The sequence below is a fragment of the Anas platyrhynchos genome, chromosome 1, assembly GCF_047663525.1.
Source record: "Anas platyrhynchos isolate ZD024472 breed Pekin duck chromosome 1, IASCAAS_PekinDuck_T2T, whole genome shotgun sequence".
Lineage (NCBI taxonomy): Eukaryota > Metazoa > Chordata > Aves > Anseriformes > Anatidae > Anas > Anas platyrhynchos.
The window spans coordinates 152,120,332-152,142,164 of NC_092587.1; the positions used below are offsets into that span (position 1 = coordinate 152,120,332).

Sequence of the window (21,833 nt, forward strand, 5' to 3'; positions counted from 1 at the left end):
AATAACCTAGTTATCAATGTTTCATGCAACTGTGCCTATGAAGTACTAGCTAACATTCTCACCATGAGCCTGGAGAAATACCTGCGGCATTGATAAATCCTAACCAACTTGGCTTTATTAAAAAAAAGGAAAAAAAAAAGATTATCCTTGCATAACACAGGAAAACTGTTGATTTTAATTGAAGTAGCTAGAGATTTATGGAAGCCAACCGCAGCTTTTTTCCACTGATACTGCAAAAGCCTTCAATAAGATCAATAAGGAAACACATTTCGCTAAGGAAAGCCTAGGATTTTTTTTTTCGTGTACCATGCTGACCCACTTCATGTATTTATCTCCACCCTCAAATTTAGTTGAAGTGTTATTTTGCATGCAAGAGCCTCTTCTCATCAGTGATAAGGAATAAAAAGGTCAGAAGGCCTCAGATTAGGGGGAAAATGGTAGGCAAGGATGCTCTCTCTCCGGCGTGCTGTTTGTTCTGACCCCAGGATCAGATCTCTGGCGCGATGGAGGAGGCATTCTCATGGGGAGAAATCTCCATAAAATCAGCGTGCATGCGGATGATCTGCTCTTAACTGTAATGAACCCGGAGTCATCTCTTACGTGTGCGTTATTCATAACGGAACAGTCTGAAGAGTGGTCAGGCTTTAATGCTATTTTTAAAAACAGATGATTCAAAAGAATTAATTGTTTTTCTTTCCTTTTTTTTTTTTTTTTTTTTTCTTTTTTTTTTCTTCCATGACACAGCACAGCGATGATCTTTTAAGTGGCTGCTACAAGGTATTAACTAGGAGCAAATTTATGCTATGACCCTAAGAGGCCGTGCTGCTGATAAGCCAAAGTAGGTCCGTCCCTACCCATCTTACCAGCCAAACTGAGCTTCCCCTCACTGCTGAGGGCTGCAGGGAGAGCAGAAAGGCTCAGGGACTGCTGCTTGCCCTCTGAAGGCAGGGATGAGAGGAAAGGACAGAGCTGAGGCTTCCTCTTCCCCAGCTTCTGATGCTCAAGCGCTGGAGGAGAGAGCAGCTTCCTTCAAAAAGAGACAAAGTGAAATGATCGTGACTCACAGCAGAAAGGGCTGGAGAGCTTAAACCCTCATCAGTCCTCCATCGTTTTACCGTGCAGCCCTGAATATTAATAACTTTTATTGGATGAAGACAAACTCTTCAGCTCCAGAGGAACAACAACTTCTTAATTTTAACTGAAGTGCTTCGTGTTGGAGGACTCCGCAGCAGCTTCCCAGCCATACATATACTTCAAGGGATTGCTTTTACACCTCTGATATAAAAAAAACATGAGCAATTTAACTTTTTGAATGCCATTTTTTATTAGAGAAAAAGTGACAAATAAATGCTTGTTCATGGCTGGTAGGATTTAATTCCCTGGCATGAAGTTTAGGTGGGGCAATTAGGTCTAACACCACTACTGGGATAACATCCTGGCAAATATGAATGAAAACTAACATTGAGAGGAAAACTACTTATTAAATGATAAAGCCAGAGGCTGCTGAGCCATCACCCAGAGGCTGGAGGAAGGGAGGTCTTTGGGGCACAAAAGGCACAGGGGCACAGGCCAGGTTACAGAGAAGATGCTTTAACCAAAGGAGGGTATTTTCCTGATGGCTGCTCCCTAATCATTGAACTGCTCAGGATGCCACTGTCTCAATACGAGCAAAGACTCACATATGGCTTTACTTTCTGTGCAGATAATCAAGCTGCGATTTTGATACCCAACAGGTATGGAGAAAGAACCTGAACCCAGCAACCCAGGAACAGAAAAAAATGCCACAGTTCCCAGCACTGCTGAAACCATTAGTTTTTCTTTCCTGCAACACCTTTCTACCTGATGACGTGGAATATGCTCTCGGCTAAATACACATTCTTGGGACTCTGGGATGCCTCAGAAATGTATTTTCAGGGACCATGAGATCAAGACTGATGTTTAAACTGGTCTCATCACTTTGAGCAGAAGGACAGAGAGAGGTATTGCCTTGCTAAGGAAGAAACAGGTGTGATAGTACAGAAACATTGTAGTTCAACATATTCAGACAAGAACCCTTCAGTTCTCATTCAGAAATTACTTTTAGTTTTAAAACTTATTTGCTCTACAGTATTTTACAGAAGCCGCAATTGGAATGAAGTTTTCTGGATTTTACATAAAATAAGTATTTTGACAGACTTTAAGTAAGTATTTTGTAAGAACAATTCCCTCATAGTGAAAATTGGACATGGGGGGAAACATGGGGTTTTGTTTTGATTCCTAATCATAACACTGGCATTCCCCAGTGAAAGAAAAGTGAATTGTAGCCCCTTAAAAATTTTCCTGAGATGATTTTCAAGGGTCATTTTTGGCAGAAGGGGCTGTGCCTTGGCTGGCCTGAAGGAGCACGAGAAATAGTAAGAGTAAGCCTACAGAGTAAGGCTCTGTATATCTCAGTTATTCAATTGATCTCAGTGAAGATAAAGCCAGTAATAGCATTGGTCTAGAGGCATCAAAATGCTCCAAAACTTATCAACAGCTCAGAAAGAGCCATGAACAGTCAAGTAGCAGCTCCGACTGACCCAGCAGCTGACATTCCCTGGATGCTCTGAAGAAGAGCAGCACCAAAGACAAGATCCTGCTGAAAAAAATGCTGCTCTAGAAAACATTTGCGTAAGGGTGGCAACCTGAACCCTGCAGAACTAACAAGGAAAGGTTGGCTCACTCTGCCTTTGGAAAATTAAAGCACTGGCACGGAAATCTTCCTTTCTGCACCAGGAGGAAACTTTTCCACTTGATAACAGGTTCACCTGGCATGGAAGCACTGTGAGTAAGGCAGCTCTGCAGAGAAAGCTACACCAGGGAGTGATCACTTGGCTGAGAGCCCTCGAGATATTTTCTCACAGCTCAGCTGCTACACAGAGACCTTTCAATGGCATAACATACAATTCAACCTACTGGCTTGTATGACATGGTCAAGTACCTGATACAGCCATCTATTCTGTCTTTTTTTTTTTTTTTTTTTATTGTAACTATAATAGAAGAATATTCAGGCCTTCTCCTGCAAAGAACTAAAATGGGTATCTACCATTTTGTACCATTTCGCCATAAGTCTCTACAGTGTGATGCACTTGCAATATATCAATGCTGCAATCTGTATTATCTCTAATTTAATAGTTTTAGGGTTTGTATTTGAACTGCTCAATAATATTGCCCACTGAGCCATTTCTTTAAAATGGACAGCAACACTGGAGAAACTTTATGCACACATTAGTGGGGATGAGCTCCGATATTCAGCTGTGAACAATAGCTCAGGGACAGTAATTTCCCTTTAGCAGTATTCAAGTTATTCTCCCACCAAACTCTCAACCAAAAAACAACCATATCTTGTAGAAATTCCCAACATCCTACAAAGCCAGACACCTGGGGAGGCAGCTGCCAGTCCACACCATGTGATGTTACACATCTGAACCTCTAAAACCATTGTATGGAGCACCATGCCAGGATTTGAAGTCAACATGGGCTAAGTTTAGCAAGGCTAAAGCTAACTTTGCAAAAGAAGGCCAAAATTTTCAGCAACACTGGGATATTTTCTTATCAAGTTTCTTATTGAAAATTTTTAAGACCTCCTTACAGCCCTGTCTAGTCCAAAAGGCCTTGCAAACATCCCACATGTTCTACTCACAGCAGATCAACTCTCACTCTCCTTCCAGGCTTAGTACTCTTCACACTATAACTTTGCGTTTTAGCCATTTCTTCACCTTGTTTACCCTTAAAAGTTGACAATTTTTCTCTTTGGGAGTTTCTTGTTGCAAGATGGAAGGGTTTCTGCTGCTTGGACTTGATGCAAGTGAAGGTCTGTGTAAGCAGATAAATTTGATGCAAGATACTGTGAATCTTCAACCAGGTTCTGATTTCCCAAAAACCCAACATTTCACCAGCAAGAAAATCCATAAGTAGAATTTCTATTGATATAAAACATGGCAATAAATAGCAACATTCATCAGTAGTATTTGTTGTAAGAATAATGAATTAAAGGACAAACTCAATGTTGCTGTGTTTCCTGGTGTTTTGTCCTCAGTTTCAAATGACCCGTTTGCAATGGGCCAGTGAATACTGTATTTCAGTGCATATTCTTGACATATCTTTCACACGAAGTCTCCAAACACCTCAGAAACATTAATAAATTAAGCAGCAAGAGCAGTAATAATTTCAGCTTTACATTCACAGAACCTAATCCTCAAAGTCTTCCTGAGTATCTCTGGCAGATCTAAAAATGAAATTCAGTCTTCCAATCAGTTTGGATTATACTTTGCTACTAGATCATACAATCACACAGACTAATTCAGGCTGGAAGGGACCTCAGGAGACCACCTTGTCCATCCTCCTGCTCAAAGCAGGGCTAACTTCAGCCCTATACCAGTCTGCTTAGGGCCTTTCAACGTGTGAATACCCACACATGTGGAGGGAAGAGGCAGCACTGTTCTGGAAACCCTCTTCAAGTGTTTGACTACCTGCAGAGGGAAGAACATTTTCCTATATTTCCCCAGTTTGGTGTCATCATGAACGCGATGAGAGTGCACTCCCTCCCATCAATGAGGTTGTTAATGAAGAACATAGACAGTACTGGTCCCAGAGTGGGCAATGCAAAATACATGCAACATGCACCACCTATGTACAGCCAAACTGCCACCCACCCTACAGTGTTTCCACCCACTCCATTTCTCCTCAGGCTGACTACCAGGATATTATCATAAAACCCATCAAAAGCCTTGCTAAAGTTAAGGTAGACATCCATTTCTCTCTAATACTCAAAGATGTTAAATCATTTATTCAGAGAAAGCAATCGGGTTTGTTAAGCCATGATTTGTTCCTGATCAGTCCATTCTGGCTATGGCCTTGGGCACTCTGAAATATCTCCCATGAAAACCAGCGCTATCACTTTCCCAACCACGACTGTGAGGCTGATGGGCCTCTGGTTCCTCCTTCCTAACCTTTCTGCAGATGGCTGCAGCATTATTTGCCTTTCTCCAGGCACCAGGAACCTCCCACAGTCACCAAGGCCTTTCAAAGATGAGAGACAGCAGCTTCAGGGTGACACAAGCCAGATCCCTCAGTAGCTTCCAGTGCGGCCTGTCTGGTCCTATGGACCATCTTATTCAACTGGACACTGAATTCATCCTCCTCTATTGTGGCTCCTTTCTCCTTCCCCAAGCTTTGATTTTTGGAAATGCTCTTTGAGGCCTTGGAGCAGACTGAAGGTCTGAAGGTTTCATGGAGGAGTGGGTTCATACTATCCCAGTCTTTCTTCTCCTCTTCTCCTTTTTGCTACTTGACATAGTTGTGGTAGCCATTCTTGGTCAGGCCTCACCAGTTTAGATCCCTGCCAAGCTTTGACCTTCCTCCTTCTGTCCCTATGTGCCCATACAGCACTTCTGTGTCGCTTGTTGGTAGCCTGCCTCCACTTCTACCTCCTGTCTGCTTCTTGTTTGCATTTAAGCTCAGTCAGGGGCTCATCTGTCATCTCCAGTTTGTATTACACAATTTTCTCCTAATTTTTTTGAAATCTTATACCCAGTGGCACAACTCTCCTTCACTTCAACAGAGCTAGAATTTTAACACCCTTTACAAACTGCTACTATCAACTTTGTCACCTTGATCATAGAAATTTTGGTTTGCTGTCATCCTGTGTAACAAATAGATGCTTCTGCTTTAAATGATTTGTTTTATACAATTAAGCTGAACCTAAAAATGCGATATTTTAACACGCAATTGTGTCTTGTGTCATCTAACAGCAGCAGCCTCCCAGGTATGAACTAAACAATACTAATTCACTGTGACAGCAAATATAATTATAGTCTCCCACACAGAATTTTAGCAACTGGAAAATGTTTTCCAACTGTCTTCAACAGTATGCATGAACATTCAGCTATGCTATTTTCACTTTTCAGAACTAAAATAAATATCCGAAAACTCCATAAACTTTTTCTTTCTGACATACAAGTAAAGACCTGAAGGTTAACGAGAGCACTATTAAATAGAGTCCTTCTGGAAAGCATTAAATCCCCCCCAAAAAACAGAAAACAATAAAATTTCATACACAGTTTTGAGATTACATGGGAAAATTTTCAAACCTATTTTCATAACTTCCTGGACAACACATTCATACTCAAACCCTAAACAGTACTTGCTGTTGTTTGAGGCACTGTGAAATGAACAGGAAAGCTTATAAATATGAAGATGATGTTATGGCCAACTGATGTTCCAGTTCAGAAATATTTTTCACTATGAAACATTCAAACCAGTTTCTGGTATACATGCTTTAAGATGTGAAACATTTTAAAAAGGAAATGGTTACTCTGAGATATTAAAAACAAAAATTGCTAGCAAGCATATCTGAACACGTATTTAGTTCATTCTCTCTTTCAGAACTTAACATCAACAAAAACTTAGCACTGGTACATGTATACATCCATTTCTCACTCTGCTCTCTGACTGCTTTCTTGTGGCACCTTCAATCTAAAATGCCCTCCAAATGCTGGTGCACTTGGGTTCTAACTACTCCTTCCTTCAGAAACATCCCTACTGGCATTTCTTCTGAAAATCTCAACAAGTAAATCTTTCTAAACACCCACAGGCTCAAGCCCAAACCCATACTCTTTTGCTCACAATCTGAAGATGCTTTTGTTTCAACCACAAAATCCCAACTTGGTGACGGTGAACTAACTCCACAAAGCCTATCATTTTGACTTTACTTTGTGTATCTTAAGATTTATCTCTGTCTCTCTGGTTGCCACTTCCCCAAGGCAAAGGTGATGTTTTTCCACCCATTCTGTTTAGCGCTGATTGTATTGCACAGATAATTTTTAATTACCTTTCTGTTCAGAGCCACGCCATCTTCACAGTCCAGCACCGCACAATCGACGTTTAGCGATGGGATTTTTCGTATCTTCTTTTCATCATCCGCAGGTACGTACAGCACAGCTCGCCTGGGAACATACTTGTGAGATGATGCAAAGTGGTAACTGAGCTTGGGAACACCAGCTGGCAGAGGAGAATTCAGCCTGTGAAGGATATGGTGAAATCAGACTCTTGGCTACAGTGCTTCAAGGAATAATTGACTATATTTTAAAAAGAGAAACTTTCCTACATTACTAGTGTCAGTTTGGTTTTATTTCTCAGGAAGATCTAAGGTAGGGAGATATCAGTATTTCAGTTAATTACAGTATAAAGCCCCCAAATCACTATGTTCAACAGAAGTTGCAAACTTTAACACCCAGAACTGAAGAAATGCCAGGTCTGAGATTATCCATGTAGGCTTAATTACGCTGCCTGTTCTGTGCACTGTGACAAACACTAAATACAGAAAGGCTTTTGGTTTTTCTCCCCTTCTGTCACAACTCTTCTGTAGGCTGGAGGCTATGCTGGGGAACAGATCAGGGCTGCTTTAGCAAGGAGGCTGCTATCTGCCACGTGTGCTCCAGAAGCTAGATGGCATGCTGTGAATGAAGCAGGGGTGTTGGTTAAAACAAACACCGCTTTGCAAGGTTGGTTTTGCAACCTTAGCATTATTTCAACAGCCGTATTTGCATGCAAATTTTAAATAAGCAAAATGGTTGGAGAGGGAAACAAGAGAACAGCCAGAAATGGAAACCCCATGTAATGTGCAACCTCACTAATCCCAATGTGTCCTCTGTGAAGCCTTCAGACCCACAGCACAGCCCTTGATTGACAGAGCTCCTGAGCTCACCAGCATCATCAGCAGGCTGTTGGCCATGGCAGCTTTTAGCATTTATAAACGCTTCATGCACTACACTTGGGTGCAAGTGTGAGGCCGTGGCACCACAGGGCTTGAGTGGGTTGCATCATTATGGTCTAGAGTCATCAGGTTTGCTGAGGTCTCCACCCTGCACTGGTGGCTCCTGGCGAGGGAGCAGCCAACCCACCTCAGATGCAGGGCTGGTGGGCCGGGAGGCAGTGGGGCTGCCGGGGGAGGCTGCCCTCGAGTGCAGTAGGGAGCTCGCCTTGCTCCATAATTACAAGCACAGAGAAATAAATTGCAGACGGTGCCACTGTGTTTCTTGGCCTTCCAAAAAAAGCCCTTGCCTGTTCCTGTTCCCACCCATTTCACGGTGTACCCCCCAGGCCTATTCTGCTACTTCAAAAATGAGGACAAAATAATACAATTTTCCTTCGTATCCAGAGCACAAGTCACTTCCACCACAAAATAATCTCACCACATAACACCATTACGCATTATCATGTATATTATTCAGCACTTTGAATAATGCAAAGCTTTTCTAGCACCGCACTGAATATGTCATTATCACATCATGTCAGGGACCCATGCATTCTCCCATGCCCCTCTTAATAATATTGCCCAAGTTGCTACATTTGGATGACACACGGCTACGTGCGCACATAGCTTTCCTTCACAGTGGGCACGACTAACCCTCTCTCACGCCTGGAAACGAGTTCAGTCAATCGAAATTGGAGCCAACGTGATGTGCTGCTGACTGACCGCTTTGATACTTGCTTTTCTAAGCTAACCTCGCTGAAGCATCCGCTCTTCCCCTAGGCCTGGCACTCTGAAAGATGAGTATAGGTCTTGGGTTAAAAATTTGAAGGCATCTTTTATCACATTTTAACTCAGTAAACTAAGCAGAAAAGGACAACTATTCAACCATCTCCTGTGCCAGGTCCCTGCAATGTCCTGGGTGGACCCATTTTATGAGCCCACAAAAACCAAACACCTTTGTAGTATGTCTGGTAATGCTTAATTCACCCTAAGCAATGGTGCAGCTTTGCTGTTAAAGAGAAACGATGCACTATTTATTACAAACAGCAGTGCTACCCTTGCTAATAAATCCTCATCTCCAACTGTGGCAGCTCCAAGACTTGGGCAGTGGAGGTCCTGACACTGAATACGAGGAGCCTTGTGCTGAGTCTCTCCTAAGCACCATCCTTGCCCCTCTCCCACAAAACACTTCACGTTCCCTGCCATGTATTGAAGTGGGGATGATAACACAACTTGAGGCAACTCAAGTGGCTGCTAGTTAAATCCACTTAATCCCATTTTCTTGTAGCAGTACTCTGGGAGAGCAAGGAGGAGGTGGAAGAGTGGTTTATCTCAAATGGAAAGAGGAGGGTCTTTCTTCAGTGTGACACAGAGGTCAGCAAAGAAGTCCGCAGTCCTTCACTAAACATAGATGAGGGGACAAAAGTGATTAGTTTCCATTCTTTTTCTCTGATGGCTTCAACCCTGTAGTGCTGGAAGCACAAAGGAGCCAAAGAGCTCAGTCCATTAATAGTTAACTACGGCCTACAGACAAGCAGCCGTTGGAGCACTCTCACTGTCTGCCTCCCACCAACCCAAACTTGATGAAAGTGGCTAAAACCATCATCTCAGAGCACACCGAGGGGACATATCTCCTGTCACACACACATTTCCCAGGATTTCTGTTGGACCATCCAGTTTCCCCTTCACTGCTGCAAGCCCCATGGAGGCCACTCTGCTCTGAGCACCATGCACAATGGCACAGAGCATCACGTAGGTGAAACCCTCAGTGTCCACAGAGCAGGTTCAGTCAGGTGTCACCTTTAAGGTCTGTGATCTTCTATTTAGATGGGGCAGCAGTGTGGCCTCCCCTCAAGAACTGGTAGATTTAATCCACGATGCTACCACCTGGTGACTGCTGGTATCTCCTTCTCAGCTTTGCAGCCCCATGGGCCCAAAATTCAGGATTCTCAGGACACAGATTATTATAAAAATACGTCAATTTGTCAAATTATTAGTCTTATGAAACATTTTAGCAAAGAAGTACTAATTTTTTCAAGAGGTGTGACCAAAAATGAAGAGTACAGGAGGAATTGCTGTCAGCTGCCCAGCACAGCATCTTCTCCTTTCGAAACAAAGAGCTCTAGAAATGTGTAGTGAGTGTAAAACAAAGGCTCTTCATCAAGGATACCTAGGTGTGGCTGCAACAAACATTTTCAGGTGCTATTATTTTCCCAAATATTATTTTAAAACCCTGTTCTCACTGCACATTTGCCTTGCCTAGTCATATCTTGTGGTCTACAATGAATGAATTGTGGAATAAGAAGCACCTGTATTAAGAAGTCCATTTGCCCATGGACCTTTTGGAAACCGAGAGTGGCAAAACTCAGCATACTAACAGCTATTCTGGTAGAAAACATTATCAGGATTATTCTGACGACTTCTTTTATTTTGAAAGAGTGAAAACATCCCCAGTGTGGTTACTTTTTTTTTTTTTTTTTTGCAAGGGGGGGAGTGTCAGGGAACAGCATTGCAATCTCAGTTATATCATTAGCCCCATGCTGTAAAGAGGAAGAAAATCTTGCATATGTTTCCTGACTGCAAGTATTTTAATGATTCAAACTAGCTTGACTGTGCCTAAAACTAAACACATGGACATAAGCCAAGTGAATTTGCTAAGACAACGTTTCTTCCTTTAAGCACTGCACGTTAAAATGAGGACTAGGCTATTGGGTAATGCTCATTAAATTGTTTTACTGCAGCTTCTCATTCACAGCATCCAGCAGCATGCCGAATGTTTGTGGGTCCTGGAACTGAAAGTAAATTTCTTCAGCAAACAGAGCACTCTACTAAAGTCTTCATCAAATATGTAATAGTCGCTAGCAAATTAAAGTTACTCTCGATCCTCTGAGAACAGTTTCACCTAAGAGCAAACAGCTCATCCTCAGGAAGGAGAAAACAAAACCGTTCCGATTCCTAAGAGGTGCTGCACTTTGCAATGGCAGCCCTACAGCAGGACAGCAACCAGTGAAACTACTGAAAATTACAGAGATTTCCCTGATGCATACTGCATTTTCACATTCCAGCATTGCTCATGCTCACACATTTACTGAACTGTACGCACCTGTGCCGTCTCGTTGGAGCCAACAACCTATAGCTCAGGAAGTAAAGTGCTCCCATCAGTTATTTTCAGGATCAGCACTTTAACTTGAGCCTCTGCTCTATGTTCGTTTGCTAGATCGAGTCATCCTAGAAGAGACCCTACACCATCACGTGCCCAACACATGGAAAAATATCCGTCACTTGATAGGCCAAATCTCTACTTCTAAAACCCTTGGCACAGTGTTGCCAAAAAGTTTCTAAAGATCGTACTTAGGCATTTGAACGAAAACCATGAAAAAAGCAGGGAAATTTCCACACTGTGCATTTTTGAGCTGTAACTGGTAAGTAACTGCAATCCCAGATATCCAGCAGGGTGGGGTGGCAGAAGGACAGAAGTGACCCAAGATCTAAGACCCCACTAAACACAACACAGCTAACATTTCAAAATCTCCTCTGAGCTAATTGTCTGATGTGTGAGAAAATAAAAATAAAGATAAGAAATTAAATATAATGGCTTTACTACGTCTGATTTACTAGGGAGTAGCTCCCAAACACGCACAAATAATTGACCAAAGACAAAGGCAAGTTGTGGGGAAATTACAAAGCACCCCAATTTGCATAGTAATTCTTTCTAATTAAGGAAAGAAGCTAGAAGTTGTTTGTTATAAACATCAGCAGGCCTTGTGCAAATACGACCAGCTCACAACCGAGCTAAGCATTCGTCAAATCAAAGCGACTTTCCCGAGAGTTTTATTGGTACAGCTGCAGCGCATGCATTTTATCACACATGCTAATAATCCTGGTTATGGCACTAACATTTTAATCATTTGTTCTGTGGGCTTGTTTCTCAAACAATTAGCACTAATGAATGGCCAAAATACCTCGGATCATATATGTCTAATTGCAGTCAAGAGCAGTTATTGTCTGCATGTACATTTCAATTCACCTCTGGGGATAATGTTTGTTAATTGTATTTCTTTATATAGCAAGTGAAAAAAGGCTGTTCACTCCAAAAGGGACTAAGTGTTCTCTTCTTTCCCTTTGTTCCCACAAGAAGCTAAAGTCACTTCAAGAGGCACTTAATCCCATCATCCATGGTTACAATTGCCTTACAGCATCAATCAAAAAGAATCTGAAGTAAAATGATGCAGCTATATTGTGTAATTAAAAGCAATTCAGGTAGTTATTGCTTGGGGCATTTTCCAGGTCCAAATACTTCAAATGGCACCGCGGGGATTCTAAATACTGTAGTGTTTTAAATTTGGTCAACGACAATATCTCACAGAGAAAGGGGAGGAATATGCAAAAAAAAAATCTCCTAGTGTGTATTGTAAAGCAGAAGAAAAGAGGAGGAACAGCTAACGTTTGAAGTGACAAAATCTACAAGTCTCCATATAAAAGGGAAATAAAAATATCAAGAAGAGAGAAAAGGGGAGGAAAAAGAAAAGGACCGCACTTTTAAAGAAAAACAAATTCCCCGCAATTGTTGAAAAGTTAACATGTGAAAAAATGCTAACGTTTTCTCGGGCGGAAAACAAAAGATGGTTTCACCAGCTTTGCGGCCAGAATACGGGGCTCCGAAAGCCTGGCGCTTTCCTAGGGGAAAGAAATTCAAGGTAAACTGGTAAGTTTTGCTTTTTTTTGGGAAAAAAAAAAAAAAGGCTTATGTTGAAAAAGAAGACATATGATATTTACTTCTGAATAAAGCCAGAACTTCGCTAAGGTGCTTTACCCAACAACTGCTACTAACAGTGATCCAATTATGCTAAAATAAAAACTGCGGCTTTTCAACATATCAAATGCTCTGCTTTACATTTTGATTTCTTCCTTTGTTCCCAAACCACTAAGGTCATTTCCCTGATGCTCCAAAGAAAAGAAAAAAAAATAAAAAAATTGAGAAATCCTTCAAACCTAAAAATCCACTTTCTCCCTCCTTAGCGGCAAGGCAGCAGCCCCTTGCTCCGGCAGACTTGGGCGAGCAGGTCTCGTGGTATAGGGCTTTTGAAAAGCAGCTTTGCTGATGAGTCAAAGCGCCTTGAAAGAGGCATTGTCTGCTTTTAAAGTCCCCAACAAGGCCGATATGATCTCACAGCGATGTACCGCCGAGATTAATGCCCCTGAAGCTGATGGAGTTATACAGGTGTGAGATGCCAGGAGCCACGACGGGAGCAGGATCCCCTCTCTCAGCTCTCCAGAAGGAGAAAAAAACAAACCTGGGCATTTGCACAAAGTCATGAGGGATCCACTGATGGGGAAGGGGGGCAGAGAAGTGCTGAGAAACCCTCAGAAAGGACAAGTCGTACCCTCTGCAATGCGTGCTCCAGCTCTCCGAAGGGGCCGACTGGGTCGGGGAGCGGCTGCTGCAGGAGAGCCCAGAGCAGGCAGAGGTGCAGAGGGGGATTGCCAAGGACCCTGGGCCAGCGCTCGCTCCAGCTGGCAGGACACAGCTTTATACCCCCAAAACAGGGACAAATAACACAGGGAAGGAGAGCCCCAATGATAAAAAAAAGAACACAACTGTGACACGGAGAAGAGTCAGTAGAGGAAAGCAGTGCAGTGCTTAAACATTGAGTATCACAGCAAAAGTTGCTGGTGAGTCGTTTTAGGGAAAATGTGTGTCTTCAGCTGCTCCTTATAATTTTTCGTATCTCCAGTAAACCAATGTAAGCCCTGTAACTGGAAACCAGAGCCTTTCTGGGGCACAGATCGAGAGCAAACCAGTAACTTACTGACAAAGGCTTAAAATCACGGACCCCTAAGCCATAAAATGATGAAAGGCTATCACAGGTTAAATAGTTAACCAAACTTTCTCCTCCCACCAGCACTAAACGTAAAAAAAAAAATTAAAAAAAATGACCTTTTATTTACCCCACCGTGTTCTTTCAACCACGTTTGACCCCGTTGTTTTGGTTCACTCAGAGCTCCACCATGGCTTGAATCACTGTGACTGGAGATGGGGCTTTTCTTCTCAGTTCAGAATAGCCAAATTGGGGGGGGGGGGGGGGAGGACGGGGAGGACCTTTATCGGCTTCTCCGATTACTGGTGTCTGGCGTTTTCACAGCAGCAAACATAGTTTGGGCTTCAGGAAGATGCGAGTGTGACCGCTCTTCGATTTAATAGGGGAATTTAAAAAAAGAGATTTAAATAATGGGCCAGGGCCACGAGGGCTGCTTGCTCCTCATGGCAACAGGCTGCTGACAGCGGAAAGCCCGTCTGTGCCTGCGTGCGTTTGCCATCACCCAAGGTTAATTGGTGTCCTGTCTTGGGGAGCTTGAACACACGTGATGATGCCCCGTGCACGGCCTGCTCCCTCCTCACGGCGTGGTGGCCTCGGGGCGGCCTGTCACACCAACACGGCACAGCTGGGCCATGCCGCCAGCCCCGCTTCGACTGGGCATCAGATCTGGGCATCATCAGCCAAGTTCCCGGCTCCAGGGGACACCTAACGCTGTCCTTCCAGACCCAAACCTCGGACAGGCCATGGAAAAATTCTGTGTTTGTCCGCGACACATTCAACCAGGCCTCACTCACCAAAGGAAGGTGTAACCAAGATAACAATTCGCTTCCCTGTTTTCCTACAGATAGAGACATTCTGAAGTCTTAAAGTCTTAAATTCTATAGGTACGCTTTAAATGGTTTAATATATTTAATTAATGTTATCTCTCTCTCTCTCTCTCTTTTTTTTTTTTTTATCCACATTTTTAGTAAACAACAACACTCCAAAGAGATTTTCGAAAATTTTGTTTAGCCATATGACGTCCTGACAGAAGCTCTTGTATTACATTTTTTTAACAGAGTTGCAACTAGGAGCTGCAAAATAAAATTACAGCAATTCTTAAATAACAAAAAGATCCCACAATAAAACTGACGATTCAGTACTACACCAAGAGGCTCAGAAAGGACTGCACATAAAATTGCTCTTTTGAAGTTGCGCGTTGCAAAGTAAAAAAAGATTACTTGGGATGCATGGCGTTGATTTATGATTTGTTTTGGTTTATCGCTGGTGTGTACAAACCAAAGCACACCAAGTATGCTCAGGGCTGTGCAACATCAAGGAAAAAACACAGATTTTGAGGTTGAGCATCCTCCAGTTTAGGAGGATCACCAATAAGCTGTAAGAGGGCACACGAGGTAGAATTTTGCCTTAGGAAGTAAATACAAAAAAAGTGCAAATCAATAATGGTGGCACTTTTATATGAATCAGGTAGCCTCTGCAGAAAGGTTGAATTTTGAAGAGGTGCTCACTTTGTATGGTCACCACCGAAACACTTTTGCCTCTGAGGGAAACAATTTGAACTCTCCGCTCCAGCCCATCCTGGGCCACTTTCTTTGTCATCAGTTCTGTCAAAACGCTTCCACATGCACACGTTGTGCACCCAGCCACATCCCTGTACACACACAAATTGATACAAATGTTTGGATAGAATTTGTTTCTCCCTCGATATGCTTCTCCCCACTTTTCTCCACAGTTCCCCTCTATTCCCCCGTGCCGCCGCTGACCCAGCTGCGTGCACGTGTGGAAAGAGCTGCGTGGCCAAGAGCAAGATCAGGATTCAAGAATTAAGTGCTAATTACTCTGATTACTGTCTGAGGCCCAAACAGCTAAAGCCTCCGAACAGTAAAGGACTTGCTAACGAATTCCATGTAAAATAAGAAATATGTGCTTGACAAAATCAACCTCAACGAAGCCCAGCTCCTGCCTGGTGAGTGATGGTGCAGCTGCTCGCACCAAAGCCTGGGCAGGTCAGAAATGCATATATGCACAGTGTGAGATACAAGGAAGATCAGACCAGCCCTAAAGTTAGTTCTGATTCATGATGTACTTATGGTAAAACTACACTGAAGATGTGCCTGATATTATTTAAATGAAGCAAAGGAGTGGAGAAAAATGAGTACCGATATACTGGTGTGGACGAAGCCATAGGAAGGAAGAAAATTTCCCCTCTCTTGGTGTCTTTCAGGATTTGTGATGCTTTATTACCAGTTTTATTCTAATTTCTGCTGTGGTGGGGAGATTTTGCAAAATGAGGTTTCCTTTGTACTTCTGAGAATTTTTTGCTAAATGGGCCATATTTTATGTTGGCTTGCAATTTACGGCATTCCACACTTGCCAAACACCAACAGCTCAGTGATTCCTGTACAGTTACTTAGAAGGGTATGCAAATTACGCTACTAAATAAAGCGCAGACATTTTTACTACTTAGGGAAAACAAAACAATATTGCGGTCTTCTCTGCACTTTCGGATCGCTCCTGAAAACCTGCTCAAGCATGTGCTTCACCCAGAGAAATCAAAAGGACTAGGCAAACACCTACAATTAACCATGTGCTTAAGTGCCTGCAGGACTGGGGATTAATTCTGAAACTCTTCCATTTCCCTGTGTTCTTAGGCTACATGTAGACTAGACTCATAATTTCTTTTTTCTTTTTTTCTTTTTTTTTTTTTTTGGCTCAGAGACTTTGCAAAATTGAGACTTGCACATGCAATCCAGCTGGTGAACATCTTTTTAACAACATAAAGGCACTTGTTTTCAAATGGGGAAATAAACTGCATATTATTTTCAGAGTACGATGAGAAGCAAAAGTATGATCTATGTTTAGCCAAGCATTTCAGATTGAAGAACTATTTTCTATTAAAGTGAACTTATTTAGTGTGATTCTGTGCCAGACAGCTGAGCAGTGAAGAAAAATTCCGCAAGCAATTAGTAAATATGAAATTGCTGAAGAACAGTCTGTGTAACCATAAATCTAAAATACATCGCAGTTACATCCAAAAGAAAAAGGCAATTACATCAAAGCTGGTGTAGTATGACAGGAGAAAGAACGAACACACACTGCTGTTAGTTCAACAGCAAATGTGGCTATACTAATTGGAAAACAATCCCTGTCTGCTTTTGGATATCAGTGTGGTGCAAATTTTAAAATATTTCCAAAACAGACGATAAAGAAGAACACCTGCAAATATTGCGGTGTTCCAGGCAATACTTTAGAAATGTCTACAGGCAGAAATACCACACTGCAGTACGGCGCAGGATGGCACAAACAAGCATCTGTGTTTATTTTTTAACTAGTCAGATTTATAAGAGCAATGAAATCCCTACATAAGCATTTTATATTGACCTGATATGGACTTACTGTTTTAACCAGCTTTTTAACTAACTCCACAAGTTAATAAAGGCAACTACATGAATCCTTACGGCCTATACATTAAGATAAGAAAAACATTCATTAAGCAATATCCAGACTGTTTTAATTACAGAAATATCACTCTTATTTGTAGTATAATGTTCGTTAAGTACAGTATAACATTTTCTTAAAATGCCCCAGAGGCAGTTAAACTCTTGATTAGCTATAAAAAAAAAAAAATCTCGCTTAACTTCAATCACGGGAGTTAATGTCTACTGCAATGAAATTCCAGTACTTTTAATCATACAAAAATGTCATATGTAAATCTTATTAACCATGAAAACATTATATAAGATCAAATGAATTTTCTATGCCTCTATCACTATTAAATTAAAAAAAAATGTGGGAATCTTTCTATGACAGTTATGGTAGCAATAATAAGCCCAACCCTATTGCCTTTGAGAATGAAACCAGCTGAAAAACAGATCCTATTTTATTAATTACAAAAGATAGAAGGGGTGGCCCCAAAATTCTGACTTCTAGGTTTTCATGCCTTTAACTATGTCCCTGTTCGATTATCTAAAATTAAAATGTACAAAATTAGTAGCAGCAGTGGGACAAAGCACCCTTTCAGAGACCGCAAAACTTCTTCAATCTCCAGTAAATAAACGCCTGGCAAAGCCTTATTATCCAATGTCTTGTTCTTCTGTGTATGTTTGTACGCTACAAGAATTAAAATCGTTACTGTTTTTGTACAGATTACAACGAAAAGTCAACACCTACATTTTCTTCAGTATTTATCCCACATCTGCCCATTAATCCGTATGCCTCTTGAAAAATCCATTCATTCTTTGTTTGCTAACAACATCAAGAATTTAAAAAATCAAGAACAAAGTGATGTCACATTGTGAGACTGCGTTAAAAAACCCAACACCTTTAAAATGCACGACGAAGTATTATTTTCTGGTTCTTCTGTCCTTAGCTTTGTATTTTCAAGCTTTTCATTACCAAAGTCAAAGCCAGCTATTTCCTTTAAAAGTTAAAAAAAATAATAAACAAAGCTGGCATTTTAGGAAGTTGGGCTTGCAGGAAATATTGGGAAACTAATAATGAAAAAGTTGACTGTCACCAATTTAACTTGATCTTCCCCATAGCCAGCCGAAAGATGTTTTATTACATGTAAATAGGCACAACAACACCTAACTCAGAAGCACCCCTCCAAAATTGTCTCCTTGGTAAGGTCAGGACACTGGAGATACTAAATTTAGTGCCCACCAGTCTCTTTGGGCTCAGTCCCCTCCAGCCACTGAGCCCCCTTTCACACCAATGCCCAGAAAGGGACGAAGCCCCCTCACTCTACTGAGCTGGGGGGTTGGATCTTGCTGTCCCAAGGGATGTGTATTTGGGGTGTGTGCTCAGAGCCCTAGGTTCACCCTCTACAGGGGGATTCAGCCATAACCCCCTCCCCACCACATGTGGGTCACCAAGGGCCTTGGAGGTGACTACACTGGCATGAGATGGACCCCACTGGGGGCTGCTGACAGCAGGGAACTGGTCTGAAATAACACGTTGGTCATATCATCACAGCCTGTCTTACCAAGGATGAACGTTGCTGTGTAGGCAAGCTCAAAGGCTGTAAAAGTGCCAGGCCTAACAGGGTGGATAACATGAATGTGCGAGGGAGGAAATAGGGACCAAAAAACTAAATGCAGAAAGAAGTCTGCTCTAGAATTATATATATATATATATATATATATATATATATATATATATATATATATATATATATATATATAAGCTACTTTTATTTAATTATCTCTAAACATTTTCACAGAACTCTTCAGATAAGCTTTGCCACACCTTGGAAGACTTAAACCGGCCATAAAACCATGACCCCAGCCCCCACTGCAGATCCCCTACACGGAAACCCCATCCCATCTGATGGTCAGTCAGTCACTGGCCACAGGCCGGAGTTTAACAGATCATCATCATCAAGAGCAGAGGAGAGATGAGGTGAAAAATCAAGTTTTCTGCAGAGCACCGTGGTTTTATTTTCACAAAAGAGAAGTCCAAGGAGAAGCTAGAAGCCCCTGCCGGGGCACTGGAAGCACCTGGAGGGCCTGGCTTCGTGCGAGTGCAAGTGCAAGCGCTGACATTACAGGCTCTAGGGGGGCTTCTTATCTGTATTTCACAGGTGACATTGCTCATGAGGCCACGGTTGCCACAGCATATATTTACAGGGGTCACTGAATGCACAAAAAAGGCAGCTGAAACTTTGGCAACACTCGTGAGTCAAAGCTGCTCTCCTCCACGATGGCCTTGCCTCACCAGATGACCCTACAAAACACTGTGGCTTTGTTCTGTGTGGATTCCCTACACATTACACACCACCATCACCAGCCCCCCTGCCTTAACCTCAAACTTGAGAGAACAGCCCTGTCCCAGGCTGCTGGCTGTCAGGGGCAGAGCAGGGCCTGGCTGCAAGAAAAAGGACGGGATGGAAAGGCGAAGCCACAGCAGTGAGGATTTTGCTCCCCAAATTCATGACACAGGCTCATCAGTACTTATTTAGTGACAGGCACAGAAGAAAACCATACTGCCTGCCTTGCAGCCTGCACAAATAAAGGAAATTGCTTTTGGTTCCTAACGTTGATATATAATGGAGAAACAAAAGTCCTGGAAATAAAGCCTATAAGGAGAAACTGGATTAGGCCTACTTGCATTTAACAGTTTTTATGATGTTTTAAATGAGCAGCTCTGTTCCTCTAAGTAATGTAGCACTGAACATCTGTATAAAAACTGAACAACATACAGACTCTTTGAACTCACTGATATATAACCTCATGGAAAAACTCCCCGTGAAAACATGTAGGGGCATCACGGTGTTTTCCTTTAGAGGTCCTCTTTAATGACCTCTGTCATGAATACAGCTCAGACTTACGGAAATTAGATAATTATGTAACATATGCCTTCTATCCTGTACTGGAAAAAAAAGGAAAAAAATATTCCATTCCCAAATCTGTCAGCTTTTTTTGATTGGGCTTCATCTGAGATATACTTTACTACAAACATTTTTATATTGAAATTATATTGATATACAGTTTAATTCTGCAGATCACATCAGTTATCTGTAGTAATATTAAGAAACAAAGGAGGCAGAAAACAGTCCTACACGTACTGAAATGTGCTGTGGATCACATTGAAATGTTCTTGCTAAATATGTCTCTCAAAATTGATATTATATATATGCAATTTGGACACTTTGAAACACCAGTTTTAGTCTCATATCACCCCTTGTTTGTCATCATCTGTTTCCTTGCTGATAGGAGGAATGTCACGGAGTTTCAATTTTTATCTTCCTGAATAACATTTTAGTAGCACTAATGTCTCTGTAACAGCAAGGTTTGTTGTCAGAGATTAGCATCTGATGCACTGCAAAAAAAATTGTGGCGTATCCACTCACTTCTACAGAACACTTCCAGAAAGCAAAGGATTTCCTCCTTTTGGGGTCACTTGAGTTTAAAGGAGAAAATGCAAAATAACAATCTCACTTGCTCTGGGTGCAAGAAAAAAAAACAAAAACAAAAACAAAAAAAAACAACACACTACTTCTTAAGAGTCTTTTTAAAAAAGTATAAAGATGTAATTAACAATAAACCTAGAAACTGCATTCCTGACAATATGAGAAAGCGGAAAGACAGTATGGTATCCAGTCTTAAAGATAAGGTTGTCTTCTGGCTTGTAACCACGACAGTCAGCGTGAATATTTATTTACATGTGTGCATGCCTATGCTTATATATATGTGTGCCTTTATACATATATACACACACATACATATATGTATATATAATTTACTTATTTATGCACATATAAACCCGCACATAAGTACATACATACATATACCAAATATGACACAGTACAACAGTAGCATGTATCAATGGAAAGCGGCAAAAAGAATTCATCTTCCATAAAGCAAAGACATAATAAAAGCGATCTTCCACAGATTTTAGCCTCAAATACTCCTCACACTTTGCTGGAATAAGCTGCTTTCCCCCGCATCTCAGGCGATGTCATTAGTCTGGGAATTCTCCAAGGAAATATTCAGTCCCACCAGGCCCCCACGCCCTAGGTGGAAGGCTGTCCCACCACTAGTTAGCGATGGCAATAGCTTGTTTTCACCGTGCTTCTGCACACTGTGCATCCACACGCTGCAGGCATCCCACCTACCTTGCAAATACAGGTGTGGCCCTGCAGATCTACAGCTGCTGGGGGCTGAGGACGTGTATCAATCAGCTGAAGCAGCTCTGCCCTTAGCGTTGCTGCTTTCCATCTCTGCAAAATCCCCGCCAGAAGAAAGCAAGCAACCAGGTACTTCAAACGTGACCCTGCTTCATTTCCACCTCTCAGAGCTCAATGTTTTCAGACATAAAAAAGTAAGATGACCTCATATCCTCCCTTGTCCCTGCTCAGATCATTTTGGCAGGCAGGGAAGAAATTCAGGGGCTGTTTTAGGTGGGAAGAAAGATCACTTTTTGGCTAAAATAGCCAGATGATGGTGCTCGGGCCAAGGGAATGGGGAATTTTTGCTGGCTAAGCTCATGCTCAATGTTTGGGAAGCCCTGCTGGCAAGCTGTCCCACTCCCCATGGCGTTGGCATGTCCCTGTCCACCAGACAGAGTACTCTGTGGGACACCAAACCAGACCTGAGTCCCCTGAAGAAACAGCGAGGAGAGACATGGCCCTGGGAAGACTTCCACAAGTCTCACATACCCCTCTTAGTTACCTGAACCTGAAGAGATACACGTTAAGTGTGTGTTGTGTAGCTAAAAGGTAATTACCACCACTGCCGGTG

At 42.1% G+C, this 21,833-nt stretch overlaps 1 protein-coding gene across 6 annotated transcripts in view; it reads right to left on the reverse strand.

Annotated features, from left to right (window-relative positions):
- The window catches only part of CLYBL (citramalyl-CoA lyase), a 153,632-nt gene that overhangs the window by 67,482 nt on the left and 64,317 nt on the right, over positions 1-21,833 (reverse strand). For all 6 annotated transcript variants that reach the window (XM_072032428.1, XM_038173444.2, XM_038173442.2 and 3 more), the window contains one exon: positions 6,851-7,040. In XM_072032428.1, the coding sequence (XP_071888529.1) occupies positions 6,851-7,040 (190 nt within the window). The remainder of the gene's footprint in view (positions 1-6,850; positions 7,041-21,833) is intronic.